This window comes from Cynoglossus semilaevis, chromosome 15 (genome assembly GCF_000523025.1).
Source record: "Cynoglossus semilaevis isolate Cse_v1.0 chromosome 15, Cse_v1.0, whole genome shotgun sequence".
Classification (NCBI taxonomy): domain Eukaryota; kingdom Metazoa; phylum Chordata; class Actinopteri; order Pleuronectiformes; family Cynoglossidae; genus Cynoglossus; species Cynoglossus semilaevis.
This window is the reverse complement of record NC_024321.1, coordinates 8,970,703-8,993,303: the sequence shown is the minus strand read 5'-3', so window position 1 is coordinate 8,993,303 and position 22,601 is coordinate 8,970,703. Positions and strand designations below refer to the sequence as shown.

At 41.5% G+C, this 22,601-nt stretch overlaps 1 protein-coding gene across 2 annotated transcripts in view; it reads right to left on the bottom strand.

The window, feature by feature from the left end:
- Positions 1 to 1,042: 1,042 nt before the first annotated feature.
- macrod1 (mono-ADP ribosylhydrolase 1) overlaps positions 1,043 to 22,601 on the bottom strand; it is a 111,519-nt gene continuing 89,960 nt past the window's right edge. The window contains exons 6-11 of one of the 2 annotated variants that reach the window (XM_008326857.3): positions 15,838 to 15,959; positions 13,604 to 13,634; positions 11,082 to 11,155; positions 6,331 to 6,412; positions 5,751 to 5,780; positions 1,043 to 2,025 (exon numbers count right to left, since the gene is read on the bottom strand). In XM_008326857.3, coding sequence (XP_008325079.1) covers positions 5,776 to 5,780; positions 6,331 to 6,412; positions 11,082 to 11,155; positions 13,604 to 13,634; positions 15,838 to 15,959 — 314 coding nt within the window. In that variant the 3' untranslated portion in view covers positions 1,043 to 2,025; positions 5,751 to 5,775. The remainder of the gene's footprint in view (positions 2,026 to 5,750; positions 5,781 to 6,330; positions 6,413 to 11,081; positions 11,156 to 13,603; positions 13,635 to 15,837; positions 15,960 to 22,601) is intronic. The other variant, XM_008326856.3, reaches the window with a different exon arrangement.

Below are 22,601 nucleotides of genomic sequence, written 5' to 3'. Positions count from 1 at the left end.
TTAGAATAAATGTTACCAATAAATCAATCAACATCAGTGTCTTGGATCCGTAACAACACAACATCCCGATAACTTCACTGTATTAATCACCAGTTTTAGGTCTTTGGAACTCAGTTTGAGTTTTGGTTTTTCAGTTATTTTCTGATCCTGTTTAGTGGAAATGAATAAATGAATTGTCACAGATGGTTGTACAAGTGACAGACCAATAGGATCCTGTGTTCAGATGATACTAGTTTTTATTTTTATATGGTATGTTTTACCAGGGTTTGCCTTTTAGTTTGTTTTGAATTATGAATGAGATAAAAGTCACATGACTTACCCACAGACAATCACTTCCTGTCACCTCCAGCATCCAGATGGCTTTGTCCAGTTTGTTGACTGTCTCCAGCCTAGATTAAAACACACAGCAGTGTGAAGATGTCAACCTGGCATCTCACTGTAATTCTTATTGGATCAAACTTCCTTTAACATGTTTTTTGCGTGCTGCAAATATCGGCATTATAACAATTACAATCGACCTCATATCACAACTCAACCTAAGGTCACATTATAATGAATAATAATAGTAAAACATAACAACAATAATAAAAGATAATTATATGTATAATGTGGCCTGAAGCTTAATAAACCTTTACAGCTTCTATCATTCAACAAAGCCTGACATTTGTGGTAAATTGAAGTCACAGCTACAGGTAGTTCACAGGAATAGACGTAGTTCACTTTTCTCCAGTGAGTTCACGTTAACACGAAGTTATCAGTGAAAATGATAATTCATCAACTCACCTTTTTCAACTTTCTCCCGCTGCCTACAGGTTTTTGCATCCAAACTGTTATTGCAGCGCTGACAAGCAGCAATAACAGATGACGAGCCTGGAGCAGCACTTGAAGGCGTCACGTTGCATTCATTATTACTGGATGTCTTTTTTTTCTGTCGCTTTATATTTTGGCAGTTGTGATGCCAAGGGCTGAGTGATAATTCAATACTGTATTATTGCTCGGTGTACTTTGAGTGGAACTGTAATAATGCAAACAGATGTTGTTATCATTCCTACAGATCCTAACTTTAATTACAGATGATGAAACTTAGCAGCTGGACTCGTACATTCAAACGCACCGAGGGGTTTTTTATCTGACGTCCTTATTACCTGACATTTGTCGGAGTCTGACACTGTATTGGAAAAAACATTAACAATGAAAATATATCACATCGATATTGACACCGCAGCACTACCGCCAGTGCAGTGTGTTCTATATATATATACTCAATGCAAACTGTATGGAATACTGAGGTGGAGTTTCCTCTGACAAACTCTGATGTCAGCCGGAGCTGCGATGAGTAGAATTAGGAGTACATTTACACAGAAATACGCAAATACTGGTAGAAAAGTACTTGAGTAATTCTCTGTCACTTGCAGACTGGAGAAAACAAGGAAGGAAATATTCATGTCAAGTGTTCTCTTGTGGTGCCTCAGCTCACCGACTCATATTGCATCTTGAGAAATAATCAATTCCCAGATAGCACGGGCCTGTGCAATTCATTTTAATAAGCTTTTGTCATTGTCTGGCACACATGCATACGCTCACTTGCTCTCACTCACACACACACACTCACACAATAGAATTTCAGATTTCACAGAGTGCAAACTGCAGACTTATATCTAATGCAAATCAACCAGTGATCACAGAAACGAAATGTTTTCTCAACTCCTAACAATCTCACACACTGTGATTCTGACACCTTCTTTTTTTAAATCCTGAAACATTAAGAGAAGAAGAAGAAGAAGAAGAAGAAGCAGAGAGGGTAATCTAAATCTGCAGAGGAGGAACCCAGCTACTTTAACCTTCAAAAGGAGCAATCACACTGTATCTTCCAGCAGGAGAAGGTCTGGATGTGCTTCAACAATGAGGAGGAGGTGGAGGAGGTGGAGGAGGAATCGGGACGTTGAGCACAGCAGGCAGAGTGTAGCTACGGCAACACACTCTGACAGATCCACTCTCACAGTTTACTCCTGACGCTGCCATCGTCTGTGGCAGCAGAGAGACAGACACACAGAGAGGTAAAATAAGGAAAGGCATTTTCACTTGGTCATGCAGCGGGGAACCGCAGTCTGGCTATTGGAGCACCTGGGATCTGTTAGTGGGGATTAGTCATCGACAGTCCAACATGGCCGCAGACACGTTCAAAGCGTGCAGCCTGACACACACACACATCAAACAGACAGCCAGTGTGGGTTGTGCCAGGTGTTGGAGACACATAATGTTTATAGTGAAGACTTGGAGGTCTGCCTGCAGCAGCAGCTCTGTCACACAGACAGACAGTTCCGGTCCATCTACCAGCCAAGCACCGCTACTGCTCGCTCACTGCTGCTTCGAAATCTGCTGCACATTCATTAGAGGAGAAACACACCAACGGCCAACAAAGACTTTTTTTTTAAGTCTACACCTGCAGGTTTGAAAAATAACCTGTTTGCTCAGGTGACCCGGTGTGACACTGTCAAATCACTGATTTAAAGAGACCTTGACTTTCAAATGTTCCTGCTTGTGGGTGCGTGACATCAAACCCAGAGGAAGGAACTGTTCACTTTTCCCTTTGTTTTCCTCAAACAATGACAGAGGCCTCAGAGAAAAATAAGATAAGGTAGACACTGTTTTTAACCTTTGACTTGTTTCTTTTTTTTTCTTTTTACCAAATGTTGAGTTTTAAGGACAGAATTAAAGGCTGCCATCTAAAATTTTGGTAAAAATATATTCCAGTCAGAACTGGATGAGTCAACGTTTTTAGGCAGTTTATTACGAACAACAGCCCAAATATACCAGCTGTACCAAATAACAGAACTATAGGTGTTTTTTAACAACCTGATGCTAAGACAGGGCTGGTGTGTGACAGAGTGAAAAGGACAGGTTTAGCAGATAGCAGTGAGACCTGGTCCAATGTGGAGACAGTGGCTGCGTCTTAAAGACACGCAGGTGTCAGAGAGGCTGAGATTTACAGTGTGAGTGACCAGGACGGATATGATAAGAAATGAACAGTTTAGATAAACAGCTCAGGTTGAACACAGATAAAGTTAGAGGTGAGATTAAAACGGTTTGGACATGGAGTTGATAAAGTGGACAAAGGCTGGAGCTGCCAGGCCGGAGTCTGACGACACCTGGATGGAGCAGCTGAGTCTCATCATTATATCTTTAAAAAAACAAACAAAGTCCTTACGCATAATTTTGGTAACCTGTTAATGATCATCCAGGTGAGCCTAGAGCAGAGGATCATGATGCAAACAAACTGATTTGCTGTCGTACTCAGTCAAAGTCACTGCAGTATGAACACGTGTTGGTACAAATCAGACTTCAGAAATGAAAACAAAAAAAATCCCGATGTCACGCAGTGTTTTATTTTGAAAGCGACCACCTGTAAAAATATCTCCGAGCTGTAAGACGATTAAACACTGTGTGAGCAGGTGATAATTGCGCTCGTCTCTACAATTGACACCTTTAACATTAAACAAACTCACGTGATCGGCTGTGAATACGAGAATGCAGTGAATCAGTAATGAGTGACACTGATGGAGTTTTCAAAGGTCAATACCTGTTGTGAGGGGTTAATAGTCATCGTTTATAATTCTTCACAAATGTACTCAGCGAGTTTCCTCTGACAGTTGATAAAATGACACGTTTATCAAGTAAATTCGTGCCTGATATGAATCAGTTCTAACATTTTTGTAGAATACATGCGACATCTTGTATCTAATAATTCCAACTTCCATTTGTGTACCACTGCGCTAATACACAGTCAATACACACTGTGTTATTTACACACACTGTGGGAAAACCTTTTTGTTTTTGTTTCACCAAAGCATACTTAGGAACATGGTGTTCTCTTATTGACTCCTGATTTATTACTGTGAAATAATCAGAATAATAATCTGGAATAAACACAAACTGCCGTGTGACAACTCAAATTTCAAAAAAAAGGTAGTCCTAGTTTCTTTTGTACTTTTCGCCTGCCACAATAATATAGAGCGGGTTAAACCCTGTATTTGTGTCAGTTTGACAGGTTTGTGTTTGATCCTCTTTCTTCCGTGCTGTCTTCAGGAGTCACCTCAGTGAATCCTCTGTCTCCACCTCACTCCATCTCTCTCCACCACAGTTACACCAACCATCATGTCTTCCTTCACCATGTCCATGAATCTCCTCTATGGCTCCCCCTGTCCTGCGGCTGGCAGCTCTATCTCCAGAAAATAGACCATATTTATATTGTTTGTTTAAAGCCTCGAGCATTTTCTTTTTACAATTGATTTTCCCACAGTCTGCATTAAAAATATGTAACTGTCAAATTAGTCTCCGAAAAGATGGAAGAACGTGTCTGTTGTTTTCTTTACGGAGAGATAGAATCTGTTGTTATTTTGATAAAGATGACACTTTCCTGCCGGGGTTCTCGTCTCTAACTCCTCATGTGTCACATGATGTAGAAAAAAACCCATTCAACTCCTTTGTTTCCAGTTTGTTTCATCTTGTCCTGTGTGTTCGTTCGTATGAGAAACTGCATGCTGCTGTTATAATATACAGCATGCATATTAATGTAGTACTGAGTGATCTATCCAAACCCCGGGGGTTGGTTCTATGTTGCGTGGACTTTACTGCAACCCAGACCTCAACATCCTCCTCTCCTCATTCAATATTAAACACAACTACTTTGGTTCAAGTCCCATCACAGGACTCTTAGTTTAATAAGGTAAAGTTATAAAAATGTATGCAATCTCTTTACAAACCTAATTCATCTTCAACTGCCAGTCAGAATGTCTTATTGTTATTTTACAATAACCTTATTACTAACAGTGCAGTGACGCACAATATCACTGCCTAAAATCATGGATTTCTTACTGGATTAAAATATAGAATTTAAAATAGGATGGCAGACAGTAGAAAATGTTTTTGTGCCACTAACTTTAAGTTAAGTTTTATTTTTTTATTATTTCACATGTTAACATGTAGCCTGGTTCAAATGTTCAAACTCAGGTTAAAAACAACAACACAAACAACAGTGTAACAGTGTAAGTAAATGGAAGTGTTATTTTGCTGCATGGATGTTGGAAGTGTGAGACTCCACTTGGATTCAAATTAAAACGACCAATAAAATCAGATGCTGTTATAATGAAGACCTCTGTCTCAAAATGTTTGTGAGATGAGGGACGATTTTGATTTATGGCGGCGGTAAAAAGCAGACATTAGAGGTTATGGCTGCAGTTGTAATAGCGATGGTTAATTTGAATAATTGAGTGAATGACTGATCATGTTGCAGCCCAGACTGCACAGCGTTATAAGACTATCAATCACTGATGTAATCAAAACAAATGGGTAAAGTCATCACGTCACGGCTCCAGCCAATATTAAAATTTACGTATTTACCAAACTTCATTCACACGGATCACTCTGCGATTACGGCTCAGCAGCGTGTTGTCTCTGTGAGTCACAGCTGAAGGTGGTCCAGCTGTGACTCACAGAACCACTCTGAACAACTGACCACTTGACTTTTTGAAAAACTGAGGGAAAAAAAGAAATCCTTTCAGCAGCAACAGAAGCCGTCTTCAGGTCAACAGCGTATTTTTAAAATAACCAAGATGAACAATAAAACTCCAGCTGTTGACTTGATGTAAATGTCAGTTTTCTCCTCAGTGACAAGTCATTGACCTCTCACACTGACTGTGTGTTTTAAACAGATATTAGTTGATGTCACACACACACTGTGTGTTTGTTACCTGAACAAAAAGCTGCTGTCGCTGGTCAGGCTGAGGAGAAGGACACAGGAATGAAGGCAAAACACAAGTGACTGGCAGTGTTGTAAACACATTAAAGATAAATGAGAAACACTGAGTTAATTAATGAGCTGGAGGCTGGTGTACTATAGATTTTCAACCTGAGTCTGAGTTCACTGACTGCAGCTCATTCAGGTTCACATATTTAAACACAGCGTTCTTCAGTGTCACGGCTGTAAGATTACAGGCCCACGGTGAGACTGACACAGGAGGAGTCCTGAGATTCAAACAAATCGGATTTTAAGAATTTAAACAGCAAAGAAAATACTCGGTTTGTGTGAGTACTGTATGAAGTACACACACATGGTCTATCCGGCGGCCTTGGCTACTGGTGCATGAACAAACAGCAGTCAGTGGACGATTGTCTATCACTTCACTGTCTTTGTCTCCATTACTGCTGCTAGTTCAATTGAGCCAGAGCCCAGTTGTTAATACAGACACGGACAGTTTATATATTGTGTGTACGAGTGGGAGTAAGAAAGTGGGAGAGAGAGGGAGAGAGAGAGAGAGAGAGAGAACTCACCAGCAGGGAAGTAGAGTGGAAGATTCTGTAGATACAGCTCCTTGTCCGTGGGCAGAAACACACAGAAGATGACTCTGTCCATCTGAAACACACACACACACACACACACACACACACACAGGTTGTGATGAAGTGTGAGTACTTCACTCAGACAATCCTAATTCTTACCATAATTATAACAGGATCTTTCCCTCTGTCCTGACAGGGACACAGGTTCCAAACAACAGAGCATTTTAACAAAAAACTAAAGTCCTTAAAAGTATAGCTATACTGCGACAACACACACACACACACACACACACACACACGCAGTGACCTTTACCACAGGAAAACAACAGTGTAAAAGTGTGTGACATTGTCCTCCGTTGACATTAGGACGATGCTGCTCAGGACTATTACTGGACCATTATCTACTTACTATAATCATGCTGCATACAGTGTGTGTGTGTGTGTGTACGCCTGTGTTTATGTGTATGTGTGTGTTTGTGTGTGTACGCCTGTGTGTGAGGCTGTGAGAGACAAAGAGATAAAAAGGAGGGAGAATAAAACAAACAGAGTTCAGTGTAAATCCATGAGTACCTACTGATGTGGAGTGTGTGTCTGAACACAGTGGAACGTGCTCGGATGCAGGTGCAGTACTCTCTCTCTCTCTCTCTCTCTCTCTGTATGTATATATACTTGGCAATAGGTCTTCAGTTTCTCTCATTAGTGTTTGTGAAACAAACAGCAGTCCACACAGTCCTGGGCCGTAACACAAAATAATGTGATACACACACACACACACACAGTGTGAGAGTGTGAGTCGTGCACATAATAACTTTCAGATAATGTTGAGACACTGTTGGAGTGAGTGCAGTTACTTTAATGACAATAAAACATTTTTATGTTCTGTGCTCTCCTGCTCTCAGATCCTGCCTCTGTTGTCTGTTCTATTTACTCTGCGCAGTGGACTGTATATCTGGACCTGGACCACAACACACTACAGTACACCACGGTACACTACAGTACACTACAGTACACCACGGTACACTACAGTACACCATGGTACACTACAGTACACCACGGTACACTACAGTACACCATGGTACACTACAGTACACCACGGTACACTACAGTACACTACAGTACACCACGGTACACCACGGTACCCCACGGTACACCACGGTACACCACGCTACACCACGGTACACTACAGTACACCACGGTACACTACAGCGTTGGGCACTGACAGGAAAACTGATTCATCGATCTAAAACCACAGGCCAACGTCCCGTGGGAGGAGTCGAAAAGTCAAAAGTGTGTTTTTCCCGTGTGTGTGCCAACACACTCTTTACAGCTAATTGGCGTTTAGTGATATTTTAACAGCGACCGGTTGTCATAATGACTACATGAAATGGGCAGTAATAATACTCAAAAGGAACATTCACACGAGAACACAACCAAGCCGTCCATCATCGGCTACAGGTGCTGGGAAGGAAAATCACGAATTCTCTGATCAGTCGTTCCTGGAGGCTGAAACTGACACGAAGCCAAGAGATAAAAAAAGTGACTTCAGCTACGAGCTGATGGAACAACTGACTGCAGTGTTCTCTACATTAGCCCAAGGTACGAAAGTAAGGCATGGAGAGTTACAGGATCTTTGCTTGGTGAGTGTCGTACTCGACTTTACCTTTAACACCTCACAGTACCACACAGTACTGGACATCTGATGCTGTAGCTACAATACCACAAATAACCAAAACAGGAAATTAGGACCCTGCCTAAATATATTAATATTTTGCTCTTTTTTTGGACTGTGTGGTTCACTTTACAGCCAGAACCTTTCTGTATTTTCAGTCTTGTGTGGGAGCTTAAGACTCATCGCTTTTCCAGTCATTCCAGCGACTTACTCGCCTGCAGCTTGCGGTTTTTATCCTCAGCTTGTTGCTCTTACTGACTCTCACTTGCCTGGATATACAGAGGCTAAAAGAGGAAGATATGGAAATGTGTGGTAAGTAGCTACATCCCCTGGGCCCCAGTGGAGGAAATCTTTAACCTCCACACCATGTTGCATCCACTTGTGCCATTTCGCAGCATCCCTTCATTCAAATAAAGGGAAATGCAAAATGTCATCCAGTGCAGAGCTCACCCTGATATGATTAGAACACAGACTCTGGAGATGCCGAACATTTGGAGAACGCAACGTGCTCTTTGAGGAAACTGTCTGGTTTCTCATTGAAAAGCAGCATGAATCCTATAAATATAGTTTCTTTAGAAAGTCTGTCTGCAGCAGTATTTATTTATTTTTTGTTAAACTTTGTACTCACAGACATGCTGTGTGTGAGGTCTTATGTAAGCAAACGTCTCAGAGCCCATTAGCAGTCAGACAAATAACAACCCTGATGTCTTTATTTAATGTTCCAAAGAGTTTCAATAACCCAAAAATGTTTTAATGTTTGGAACTTTTTCTTAAACAACTGAATACAGGACAGTTATCTGTCCCATATGAACCAGGTTGACATCACATGTCCTCAGGACATCAGTCAACATGATGGAGCCAGAAATGTCAATCAGCCACCATTTCACTCCGCCCCTGAAGAAGGATGAGCCAATCACAGTGTCAGTGGTTTTGTTTTTATAAACTACCACACAGAAAGAAAGGAGCAATAAATAGACTGTGTTCAACACAACAAGGTGTTAATGTGATAGAAAACGTGGGCTGAAAGAAGGAATGCGCCGCCAAATCCCTGCTTCCATTCAACCCTGACTTCCGCAGCTAGAATTACACAGTGAAACTGTAATTGTTTTTATTTTGCCTTTTGACCAGCGTTCCCTCTTAAAAGAACCTGATAAACTGTCAGTGTTTACTCCTGCACCAGCCGGTGTGATGGTGCCAGCAAACAGCACAGCAAATGCATCGGTTGCTGTTTAGTATCTTCACTCTGGTCTCTCCATAAACTGAACGGAGACACTCCAAGGTGCTACTTGAACAAAGACGGATGGAACCCATAAAAGAAATGAGCTGGAGTGTGAGAAGTCATAAACAGAGGCGACAAGCATTCACTTCATCATTTATATACAACAGAGGGGACTCGACCAGACGGCGGTTTTGGAGCAGAGATCAACCACGCTGCTAATTTTTGTCCTACATTCTTAGTGCTCCAGTGGCCTTGTTCTCCTCTATAATTATAATAAAAGAAACACATGCAACTCCCACCAGTACTTCCCGTTAGGAGAGTGAGAAAGAGAAATTTCAAACGTTCCTCATAAAACTCCCAGAAGTTGTAAAATGTATGTTTTGATTAAAAAAGCTGTACATGTCTAAGTGGCAATGAGCAGAAAATGGAAGAACAGAGCCGCGATGCACAATTACTCCGAAAATGAAGCAGGTGAGTGAAGAATTTCAGCCGATTAAAATCTGCATGCATTAAAGTTAAATAAATCCAGACGAAAATACTCAGAGGTGTGAACCCAAGTTGAAATAGTTTTCATGCCTGGGAGCATCTCACTATAATAAGACGGTTGAAGACACGGAGGATGGATAAAATCCTCATGAGACACAGTCGTTGTTGCAACTGTTGTTTCAGATAAATCTGTTTGGTAGAAGATGACTCCATTACAAATAATCTAACTTTGAAACGCGTGTGTCGTGTTTTCTATTCCATTTTAATAGCATCTTTCTACAGCTTTGTTTGGACTGTATGGAAAAAAAACAAAAAATCATTAGGGTTTTATCACTGGGCTGGATGCAGCATGTTGGCATGTTGCCCCTCCTCGAATCCATTTTCCATCAATCTGCCTGCAATTTTCTATTTCATTTTCTACATTACAGCTCTCCAAGCCAGAACAGGCCCAACAAAACTCACTGTCATTTTTCTTTTTTTTAAATTGAAGTACTTTGATTTGAGGGTAAACTCAATTTCCTCTGGTAATCATTCTCACTTTATATCTATGCAAATGAACTTGGTCTCTCGACCTCATTTGTTTACAATTAAAAGTCCCCCCCTCCCCCCATAAAGAGGCTCACAGTGGAGCTATATCTGAGCAGAATGTGAATAAAAATCTCATTGATTCGGATTTTCCCTCCTATTTTTGCCTCTGAGGCTTGTTGACTGTTGTCTTCAACGGTAAATCTCCTAATGTTTAATGTTTGTTTACAGAGCGCCGTGCAGCTTATTGCGTCAGCCGACTGGCCTCGCTGCGGAGGCTCTGGAGACACCGACGCTAACAATAACAGCATCAACAGCCTCAGTGGGAGCCGCAGCAGCACGGTGGTTACAGGGAGTCAGAGGAGGAGTGGGAGGTGACCTCTGCTGCGACTCAGGAAGAAGGCTGGAGAGTTTGGAGCGTGGAAACGACTGATTGGAAAGTTTCTTCTTTGTACCAAACTCCCATCAGCCTCCTTCCTCCCCCGCCCCGCCCCGCCCCTCCCCTCCGGTCATCTATTCCATCATTTTGTCTTTTCTCGGCTCGCTGTTTCTCCGGAGAGAAAATGTGCGCATGTTTGTGTTCGGCGGGTTTAGTCCCGCAAGGAGCTAATTAAAACACAGACTTCGCCATGAGCACCGTGGCCAGGACTTGGATGTGTGTGTGAGTTTAAACACGTGTTTGTGTCCAGGCAGGTGTGTGTATGTGTGTGTGTATTTGTTTTCTCAATTCAGCCCTCTCCTCACTCTCTTCAGAAAACAAAAACAACAGCTGTGAAAGGAATAATACCTAGAGGAAAGAGTCGGAAAAATGCACATCTCTCACACACACATAAGTACACACACCTTGTCGTGATGTTCATCCAGAAACTCTCTTACAGTTGCCAGCGCCTCGTGTACAGCCTTTTCAGGTGGATATCCTGCACAAACACACAGACAACATCAAAATCTGACACACAATTTACAGAAAGTGATGCAGTGACAGATTTGCTCTCACTCTTATGCACCCGTATTTTTAGCCACCACAGATTTTCCCTTAAAATATTCTAACACTGTGTTTTCTCACTTCCTCTCCTGCTGAGTCGCCGAACCCAGGTGAGATACAAAGATAACACACTTGTTGGCTACGAACTGACAGATAGAGAAAAACTGAGTGTTTCTTCATTCAGCTGCTGAAAGTCAAATTCTACTCTCCTGGTGACACTGCAGCACAGCAGAAGTGATTATTCATCAGGTTTCCAAACTGTCCTGGTTAAACAAACACAGACGTGCGACTGTGAAGTATTTATGGAGAGTTCATCAGGAAGAGTTCAACAGGAGAACGAACCGACCAAACCGCCGGCTGCAGGTTTGTCCAGAGGTGTTCATGGTTAATTTGAAAAATCCAATCAAAACGTGAGGCATTTGGAATTCACAGTGGGAGCACAAACGGGCCAGAGATAATTTGTTTTGTTAATGATCTAGTGTTAATTTGATTTTAATTGATTTCTGATATTAAGAAGAAGAAAAGATGAAGCAGGAGCAGAGGAAGACGAAGACAACAAGACAAACACATTTGGGTCTCTGCTAGAAATCCATCCCAAGGCTGAAGGGACATTTTGGTCAGGATTTGAACCTGCAGTCCTCCAGTAACAAACCCCATCTACCATTTTTACACATGCCTCATTAAAACAACAAACTGACCAAACCGTCGGCTGCAGGTTTGTCCAGAGGTGTTGAAGGTTAATTTGAAGAATCAGGTCCCTTGAATCAGTGGGTGTCAGGGAGTCACACCAGGAGAAGGTCGGACTTGGGTCGACCTGGTGTGAGACCCAACATGTGCACCTGTTTGGTTTGGCCAGTATGTCAGGACCTGACCACCTGGAGAGTCAGACCTGCTCAGGAAGCTCTCCCCTGACGAACGGACGATATTCTGGTTCCAGAGTTTAAGTCAGGGGAAGGTTCAGCATGAACCCAGTACCAGAACAGTAGAATGTGAGGAGGAACATCACATCCAAACCGCAGTTCAAGGTACAGATCCACCTGAAAACTCAGTTCAAACAGTTCAAACCAAAAGAAAAACTCCTTCCTTTGCTTTTTCACACTGAGTCAAGATGACAGAAACAAGACACGGTTGGATTTCTTAAAAACATCTATTATTTAGGTGTTGTCTTAATCCATTCTTGGGAAAACGTTTTCTTTCTTTTCAAACAGAGTTGTTTATAGACGGTGAAATTAGATAACTTTGTAACTCTCCGACATCTTCTGCTGCAGTGGAACTCCAGAGGAATGAGAAAAGTCCACAGACACAGACAGCAGAGACAGGAACACGTGGATAACCAAGTCAACACTACAGTACTGTACCTGCTCACCACAGGTCTTCACTGGTATGAGGGGAAAGGAGTGATGTCAGCAATGTAGGAGTGGGAATTCCATTCCTGATTCTGATTCCATATCAGGCCTCAGTTTGTTTGCATTAACTCTCTGTTAATGACAAAGTTAAAACTGTTCCTCTACAGAAACTCAGCTGTTAGAGGTGTGTCTACAACCTGCTCCTACCAATATGATTATTGCTGTTTTACTGCTGTTACTGTCGTCTGTGTTTTTCCTTCTGTTCATTTGTTGTATTGTATCTTTGCGGTGCTCTGCAGATAGAGAAAACAACTCTTTTTTTCAAAGTGTATTTTTACCATGCCACCAAAATGACAAATCCAGATCTATCTGTCTGAAATAGCTCTGTAATTATCAACATTTGCAAACTGAGGCAGTCGTTATATCAGCCAGACTCCCTGAGTCATCGGAATGTAATTATACGTAGCGAAGGCTAAAGTATGAATGGTGCCAACATCAACACAGGATCGGAATCTGCTGTAGGTATTTCCCACTTTTTGTCGTCACACCTCTGCATTTGTCAGTAGAACCAGTTTCAGGTAAAGGCCTCCAGGACCTCATTCATCCTCCAGATCCAGTCTGATAGACTTTTCCGTGGCTCAAGAATCTCCAGACACTTTCAAGGACAGCTGTGTCCACGTCGCGGCCTCTAGATTACAGTCAATCTGACACTATCTACGGTCTAATCTACTCTAAGCTGCCAGTTTTTAATCCCAGGCCTTAATCAAAGAGCCACCTCTGGGCTGCTGGAGATAATGTAGTGTGGCTCAGTTCTCATATAAACAGAAAAAGAGTGATGCTGTGAACAAGCCCCTGTGTACAGCACATAAAGACAGATATACTGTTGGTGGATAAAAATAGATTTTCTCTTTGGCTAAAAAACACTTCAGTTGGAGTTTAAAGCCCTGAGCTACCAATAAACATTGGAATTAAAACGAGAGAAGACACACACACACACACACACGCACACACCCAAGCACATGCACACCCACACTGACCGTAGACTCCGGTGGAGATACAGGGAAAAGCCTGCAGAGAGAAGAGAGAAGACACAGAGGTTAGAGTCCTGATCACACACACAGTAACACATCTGCACACACACACACACACACAAACACAGGAATGACAATGTAGATTCCTAATGTCCCGATGAACGGGTTTTAATTTCCTCCCAGCTTCAATTGAAAACTTTGATGCCTGTATCACTGCGGTAACGGCAGCAATGATCAGGATTTATTACAGTTATTTTAACAGAGGGCAACGACCATCATCCAAATAATCACGTTTACTGAAAATAATTACAAATGGAGCTCAATGCGTAGCTAGCTCATTACCCACACACAGGGTTAGGAGTTTGAATCTACAGACACAGATGAGCACGGACAGCAGTTAGAGACACTGGTTGAAAAATAAAACTGACTCTGGCAGCTGGTTCTGGATGGAACTTACATAACAATTCTAATAACAAGACTTCTGAACACCCAGTTAAGAATGTCAAGGTTTTTGGTCCCATTCCAAAGTATTCTGTTCTTCCTTTATTGAACATAATGTCACTTTTAAATGTCATGATCCAATTAGGAGGGAAAACAGACGATTATCCAACTGGAGACCGGCTACAGCTGACATCCAATTAATACTGTTACTTTGCCGCCGCGCTCCTGCTGGATGTTGAACCTGTTATTCTCACACTCGGTCCTCTCACATCGAAGGTACAAAAGAGACTTAAAAATAATGATTTGAAAATGAAGAGTTTGGAGAATTCTGGTTATTTAGTTTAGAGAATTAGAATAAGATGGGACCAGTTGTCAGTACATTTACATATACAGTAAATATAAACATATATTCAGGTACTGTGACAAGAGGCAGAGGGATGAGTCTGTCCATTTCTTATTTACTGTCTATGGTTAAATGCAGTATCTGGTCAAATACAATAGTTGTCCTACAGGTCTTACACCAAGGTGGAGGACCTGGAGCCCATCTGTGTGATCACCATGCCACCTGACATTTAAGAGGTCATGTGACACCTCGTCCTTGACTGGCCACAAGGTGCTTAAGATGACCTTTTGAAATGATTGACATTTACAGTTAAAAGTCTCCAAGAAAGGAGGTACGTACTGGGAAAGATCTAAAGATAAGTTCCAGTTTTCTGGATCCTTCTGAGGTCATTATCAAGTCCGTCCAATCAATGACCATCAGAATGATGGCACATTCATGCTTTTGTGTTTAGTTGAGCTGCCAACAAACTTCAAAATAGGTCAAATCAGGCAGTTTCCTGCTGTCGAACACAGAAGTGTGAGCAGCTGCCAGGGTGAAGCCTGCACCTTCAGAACTGCTCATTTAACCTGATTATGGAGCTGCCGAGTCCGAGGGAGAGCTGACATGACTCATATGTTCCACGGGATGAAAGGTGAACGTATAAACAGATGGAAGTAAAGCAGCAGCCACAACAACAAAAAAAGGTTCTTGAAACAAACTATAATTTGGCTAAAGCCGACAGGTCTACATCCAAGCATCGCAACGATGAAATTATATTTTGTCCTACAGCTGCAGTTCTGCTCCAGCAAATGTCTGCAGTCAATTTGCAGCAACATCTGTCTTCATTGTCATTCAGTAATTTCCCAGTATCACAGTGGCGTCAGTGCCAAGTATGCAGCGTGTATTACGATAAACAGAAAATAAAAACAATGTGGAGAAAAATATGTGTTAAACATATATGGTTTAAATGCATAAGAATGTTTTCAATCAGTGTCTGTTTAAATAAAGAACAACTTAAATGTTCCGCCTCATCACCTAACTTCAATGATTCTTTTTCTTTACACCTGACGTGTCACATTATGTTGGTGTTTTTTGTTTTTTTTTCTCGACACCTCAGCCTGTTGTAGAATCTCCAGCCTGGTGTTTTTCACACAGCCTTCTTTCAAGTCAACACTCCAACCTGCAGCATCTATTTTCTGTCCTCCGTCTGTTTGAATGCTGCTGTCTTTGATAAAACCTCGATCTTCTCTTTCAGCCCACACTTCTTTTTTTCTGACTGAATTCTGCGCCTGCCTCTGGTTTCAGTTTTTTCCTGATTCAAACTCTCAACCTTTTGTTTTGATTTAACCATGATCAGTTAAGCTTTTTAAAATTATTATTGTTAGTTTTGTTTACATGAACAATAAAATCCTGTTGTTTTTTTTTCTTGTTGACTTTGAACAATATTAGAAGTCCATGAATCAACCTGGTTTCTCACCACAGATCGCGCAGCATTGTCAGCTGCTATCCTCAGGCTGTTGTAGTAGCACGCTCTCAGAGCTTTGCTCTCCTTCTCACCGACTCCTCCATGAGCAATCGGCCCCACGGTGTGGATCACATCTGCAAAAGTGAAAAGGATGAGAACGTGTAATGACTTTCAACAATCAGGTAGAATTACATGAGATATTTCTGGGGGCAGCGTAACATTTTGTTGGACCTTGGATGTGAAATGTGTCCTTTCCACAAAGACTTCAGCGCTTTGACTCACAGACTTATTAAAAGCCTCTTTAGCAGCAGACGCAGCGCGGGGTCTTCTCGGGTAAGTCTCGACAGGCTTTGTGCCTGGATTTGGAAAGTTCATCCCATTCTATCCGTCAGATCCTCACACGCGCTGTCACAGTGAATGGAACTGCCTGGACGACCCTCCCCTGGTCTCTGGTTCGTGTCCACTGGACCACTCAAGAAGAGGCTCCCAGTTATTCAGCCACACACGTGCTTGGTAAACAGCTGAAACCTGGACTTTCCATTTCATGTCTAGGTTTGTTATCAGCTTAAGGTGATAGGCAGCACATTAGCAGTGATCTCTGTCCAAACAGTTGAGTTTCAATCAGATCACACACACAGAGGATCTTCCCTTTAATCCTCGTGATCCTTTAAAATGCAGTGTGCAAACTGAAACATGTGCACAACACTTAGAGGGGCTCAGATGTGGACGACATTCTCAAAAGGAGGGGCGGGGGCTGGGGGGTGCACGACTTAAGATAATCTGCAGATTTGTTAACCGCTGTCAGGATTATGACTGGAGTACCTCACACAAATTCACTCTAAGATTTACACCTCAACCCCACGACAGCAGTAAGCTGCAGGGAGACTTCCATTAACTTTAAGCATCTCTTCCTTTAACGTTGGGTCGCAGCGGTGGTTTCGCTGTGACAGCTGTGGTCTCATTGATTTATGACAGACTCACTGTGTCCTGGTTTGAACTGAAGAGGGACAGATGGACGGACGGACAGAGGACAGACAGACAGACAGATACAAATGGGTTTTACCAGTTCTGGTTTCCATTGCTCAAGTGTGACGTCAGCTGAACGACGCTGCTAATTTTGGCCTTCAGACCCCAATGTACATCAGCAACAGTAAAAGAAGAATAGAATTGATATTGACTTTTTAACATCTGTTTAATTTTAATAATAGTTAATTTAAAAAAAAAATTAATAATCACAAAACCAGTAATTGAGTTGACCCTCACTTTTTCCAGGTTTCCTCCCAAAGTCCAACATGACCGACTGAAGAACTGTTCTTTCTAAAAGACCAAAGTTATTAGTTAGTTGATTCAACACGTTTGCTGTTAAAGGCCTATGAATCAAACTAGGTTTGATGCTACTGGTCAATAAGACTGATGAGTGATGTGTACGACTGTCAGGTTGTGTCACCACCATCCTCAGGACCATCAGAGCAGTTAACATAAAGAATTAACATTTAAAACCCTAAGAAAATGTTACTTGTCTCCTGCTCTGATCGCTGTCTCATCGTTATTCTTTTCTGTCCTCCAGTACAAACACTGCAGTTTCATACTCTACGGCTTTCTTAGGTTGACAACCATTTTTCCACTGGACTAAGTGACGGATTGATTTGTCGATTTCGACGCACAAGGAGAACGAGGACAAAAGGAAAAAAAGTGAAAAAGGAAGAGAGTGCTGGCGTTGATTTTAACCAACCTCTACAAGGCAACACTAACACACATTCTGATGAGTCCCAGCATGCTGCTCACAGCGTGAATCCCAAAGCTGCAATAAGACCTAGTTGGAACGCTGCCTGTGTTCACACAGAAAAATTCCACCGATACATTTAATCTGCTGTTAAAGCCTCTGTTCACAAACGGATTCCACGGTGTGAAAACCTCCGTAGAACAATCTGGACACATCAGAACCAGACGGATCCAAAGAACTGTCACACTTGAATTGTCACTGAAATTAAATGGTTCGACACCAACACGACTCATCACAGTTGTTTATGAGACTTTATCCACAGTGACATCATTTTTAGACAATGTAAGAATGTAGACAATGAAGAAAGTGAGAAGAAAAACATGTCGACATTTTACAATCAGGTCTTTGACAGTCTGTCGTCATTCACTTGGAAACAGTCCATATGGTGAACAGGAGACGTGGAATACGTTACAGATATGCGATCTGCTGTTGACTTTAAATTTATCTTCAGCTGTTAATAGAGTTGCAATAAAAACCCAGCAACAATTCTTCTGTCTCGGCTGCTGTAGCGCTCATCAGACTGTAATTTAAACCTGAGCCCTGCCAACTGTCTACACTGGGTTCATGACAGAACCGGAATTTATACAATACTTTTTATTTTAAGTATTTCATGAAAATAAATTTGCACAGATTAAACCCACCACACTCCCACACTTTTTAGAAATAGTTGATATATTAGGGCTGTCAAAATTAATATATGCATTTAGCTAATTACAGCGCTAAATAGCCAATAATTCCACCGTCCACACACTTACTGTGTCACACACTGTTATTTGTACACACTGCTGGGAAAAAGTTTTAGTTCACGGAAGCAACTGGAGCTTCATCTCATCATGTCAGACGGTCAACTTTCATCAGACCAACATCACCGAGTGAAGGAGAGTAAGGAAGTCCACAACGGACAGGAAGTCCACAACTGACAGGAAGTCCACAACTGACAGGAAGGCCACAAGTGACAGGAAGTCCACAACTGACAGGAAGTCCACAACTGACAGGAAGTCCACAACTGACAGGAAGTCTACATCTGACAGGTTGACTGACACAATCGTCAGAAGAATCGTTAAAGACTGTGGATTAAAATTGAGATTTGTCGAGATGCACAGTAATAAATAAAACCCTCTGACCTTAGGCAGCTAACGTTTGAGTTACAGCATGCATTTTTTCTTATATAATAATATAACAATATATATTAAGAATAATGATTTGAATTAGACACAAAAACATAAAAACAGGTGTGAAACACATTCATCAACTTCCTGTTATTTGTCTTTCTGTACCAGCAATATACAGAAGAAAAAAAAATAAAACTCATATCTGTACTATAGTCAGTAATGTGGATTGTGATGAATATAATGTGGGTAACTCTTGATCAAGGTTTGTAAAATCGCACTATAACCTGTGGCTCCGTTCCAGTAAAATACAGTATTAACCAGTGTTGACTTTACATAGAAGATTCCATCCGGTGAACAGAGAGGTCGATAGTGACCTACTGCAAACCTCTGAGCCCTGAGTGTAACACCAACAGCCGTCACATCAGCCTTTTACCCACACTCTGTCTGCTGTCGCCGCTGTCGTTCTACAGCTGAGGTAAGAAGACGTCTCCAGACTAACCAGAAGGCAAGACATGCCACGGATCCAAGAGCTGGTAAAAACTGTCAGGACTTGAGCTGGTTGTCTGCTGCAGTGATGCAACCAGCCTCTCTGTCATCTTCCTGCGCTGTCATTCTCACTGTTCCACTTCTCTGATGGCCGTTTCCAGAGCAGCAGCCTCTCATGATGTTTCAGTTTCAGTGAGCCCAAATCCAACCAAACTGACACATTTGAACATTTACTTGATCTGTTGACTTTGTGCATGGATTTCTCTTCAAACTGTTTCTACACTGATGCCTCTAATTAGTTTAAACAACTATTAACACACACACTCAGAATGAATCTGGCTTTTTAACAGATTCCTTACAACGTGCAACAGCAGATCTTTGACCTGAGCCACAAAGGGCCTCAGATCGCTCAGCTCAAAGATGTAACTGCTTTTGAAAATTGGGTCCCATTTTAAAAACATTTCAAAGAATTATTTAAAAAAACACAACATGAAAAGCAATCCTGCAGTCACCTCTAAAAGTTGGCAAAATGATGCCAGGGAACCACAATCAATGGAAATATTTTTTTTTTATATTTTTTCTGTTTAAAATACACAAGCAGTGAACCAGAGCTTTTTTTTTTTTTAAATAAGTCAGCGTGTATTTCAAATACCATCAAAGAGAAGAAAAGTCAAGGTTCTGGTGTCAGTGGTCAAACCAGTTATTAAACTATTTGTTCATTCCTTCTTTGCCAAATAGAATCTGTACTACACTTAGTCTGCCAGAAAATACGGGTTTGTTGATATATGTGTGTTGTATTCAGTACAGATATTACGAAACAATACTGACTTGAAGGAAGGAATATTGACCAGAAAAAAAAACTGCTCAGAGATCTGAGTGACTCACAAGACAAATGTGCAAACTCTCAGCGTAGGACAACAGATACATCAGGGGACTGAGGTCGAGTTGAAGGAAATAAGAAGATTCTGCTGAAAATACTGCACCGTATTTAGCCTCTATCAACTGTCAATTAATTTAAATAATAATTTATTTAGAATAATCATGATTGCCTTCCATAACAAAAAAACTTTTTTTCTGTACCGTGTCAAATCAGAAAGACAAATAACAGCAGGAAGCTGTGTTTGTGCTTTAAACTCAAATGGAATTTCTTAAAATAAAAAAGATAAATATGTTGAGGCTGTTCTGACTGTGTACTACAGGAACAACTGGTGGATGGACGGTTGAATTATTGGGTAAACAGCGCCGTTATGTTCTGCCGAAAAAAAATAATTAAACATTTTAATCGTATTAATTTCACAAATTAACAAATGAGGTTAACGTGTTAATTTAGACGGCTTTTATTTCTGAAAGTACGAAAATATCACTACTCAAGACAAAAACTGTGTTGTGCTGTGACCAGATGTTTGGCACCACAGGTTTACAGGAAACAAGAGGCATAGAGAAGAAACTTTTGTCTGAACAACAACGTGATCATCCATCACTGAGATGTTTGCAGAGTCCCTGAAGACTCTGAGAAATCACTTTGTCTGAGTGCACAAACCCACACACAAAGAATAATAAGAGTTCCAGTCGATGTCGAACGGACTTTGACATTGATATTAGACAATAATGATGTCCTGTTGCATGGATTATCAAATGCAAATTCCCCATTGTTTCTTTTCATAGAACAGAAACGGCTTCAATTCACTTGGCAAGTTATACAGAATATATTTGGACTGCAGAGAACTGTGGAATATTTAGAAAATATTTTTGGCAGAAAGTCAAAAAATAACAGTGACTACTGGGCCTTTGAAAAAATAATATTAAGTTTAAGAATAAAATATTTACAATATTGATCTTTCAGATGAGTTTGAGAGCATTATATAAGTCTACCTCAAATACTTCAGTAAAACAATGCTGTGGTTTGTAATACTGCAGTACAGCACATGCAGATTACACAAGACATTTAAAACTAATCAAATACATTTCATGAAACTTAAAGCTTAAAACTCCAAAGCATCTCGGGTAAATGTAGTTTTTAGATTCAGGTAGAAAAACAATGCCCTTAGCAACATCTAGTGGTGAAGTTTTCATATTCTGTTCATTTATTGCTCACACGGCCATTCATTTGTAAGACAACACCATCACAGCAGCCATCAGGTCAGCACCACGGACAGCTCCCCTGTCCATTACTGGGCAGCATATAGAGACAACGACCGTCACAGTAACTGTCCCACTGTCACAGCTGTGGTCAGTCTACAATCAATCTGATGCTGCATGTTTGGACTGTGAGAGAAAAGCCGAGTACCTGGAGAAAACCATCGATACTCACAGTATAAACCAATTGAATTACTGCTCCATCAGCCTCGTGTCGGACGCCATGTTTAGGAACATGTGAGCTAGTGAACGGAAACAAACACCAGAGACACCAGGGTTTAATTACCACAGTCAAACACGCAGCCATGTGTGAAAGAAAGAAAAGAGAGTGGACAGAGGACAGCGGCGTGGTCCAATATTAATCCAATAATTAATATTGGATTAATTATGTTTGTCTCCGCGTGTTGTTTTTTTTTGTTTGTCTTGTTTGTGTTTTCAGCCTTCACTCACTTAACAGTAAAAAAAACCCAGAGTGAACGTGTGCCTTAAAGAAAGTCTTCAGCCGTGATAAATTGTTGGCAGAGCCGTGGTAGACAGGTTCACAACTCTTGGGTGAGTGTGTGTGTGTGTGTTTTCATCTACATGTCTTCTGCTAAATGTCAGCGCCACACAAACACACACGCCTTTCTGCCAAAAATAAATTGTAATCTAAAATTGCCGTCGGGATTTTTTAAAAATGTCTAATCTTATCCCCTGTTTTTATTTTTTCAAACTCCCTCTGTTTGCCAAAGCCTTCTCCCTCTTCCTCACCTCCTTTCCCTCTTCCTCCTCTCCTCTCTGTTCCTCCATCTTTCCTCCTCTTCCTCCATATTTGGCTCTGTCCTTTGTCGTCACTCTCCTCCATCCCTCCATCCCATTACCTCATCCAGTCATTCCACCTCTCCTCTCACCCCATTACCCTCTCCTCCCTCCCTCCATCACCTTCTCTCCATCCCCTTACCCCTCCCTCCCTCCCCCTCTCTCTCCCTCTCGTTCTTCATCATCTTTATCCTCCGTCCCATTTGTCTCTCTCTGTCTACTACGTTGTCTCTCCCATACCTCCATTATCTCACTCCTGCATCCTCTCCCTCTCTCCCTCCTTCCCACTACTAGATGTTTTCCTCCCCCTCCTCCCCCCTCTCTCTCCCTCTCTCTTCCTCTCTTTCTCCGTCACCTGAGGTAGACAGTTCTGTCAGGAGTCGGCCTTATTTACCGCGTCTCTTTGCCCCTGTTTACATTATCGATCGGCAGGGTTGCTTTAGTTCCACCATACATCAACA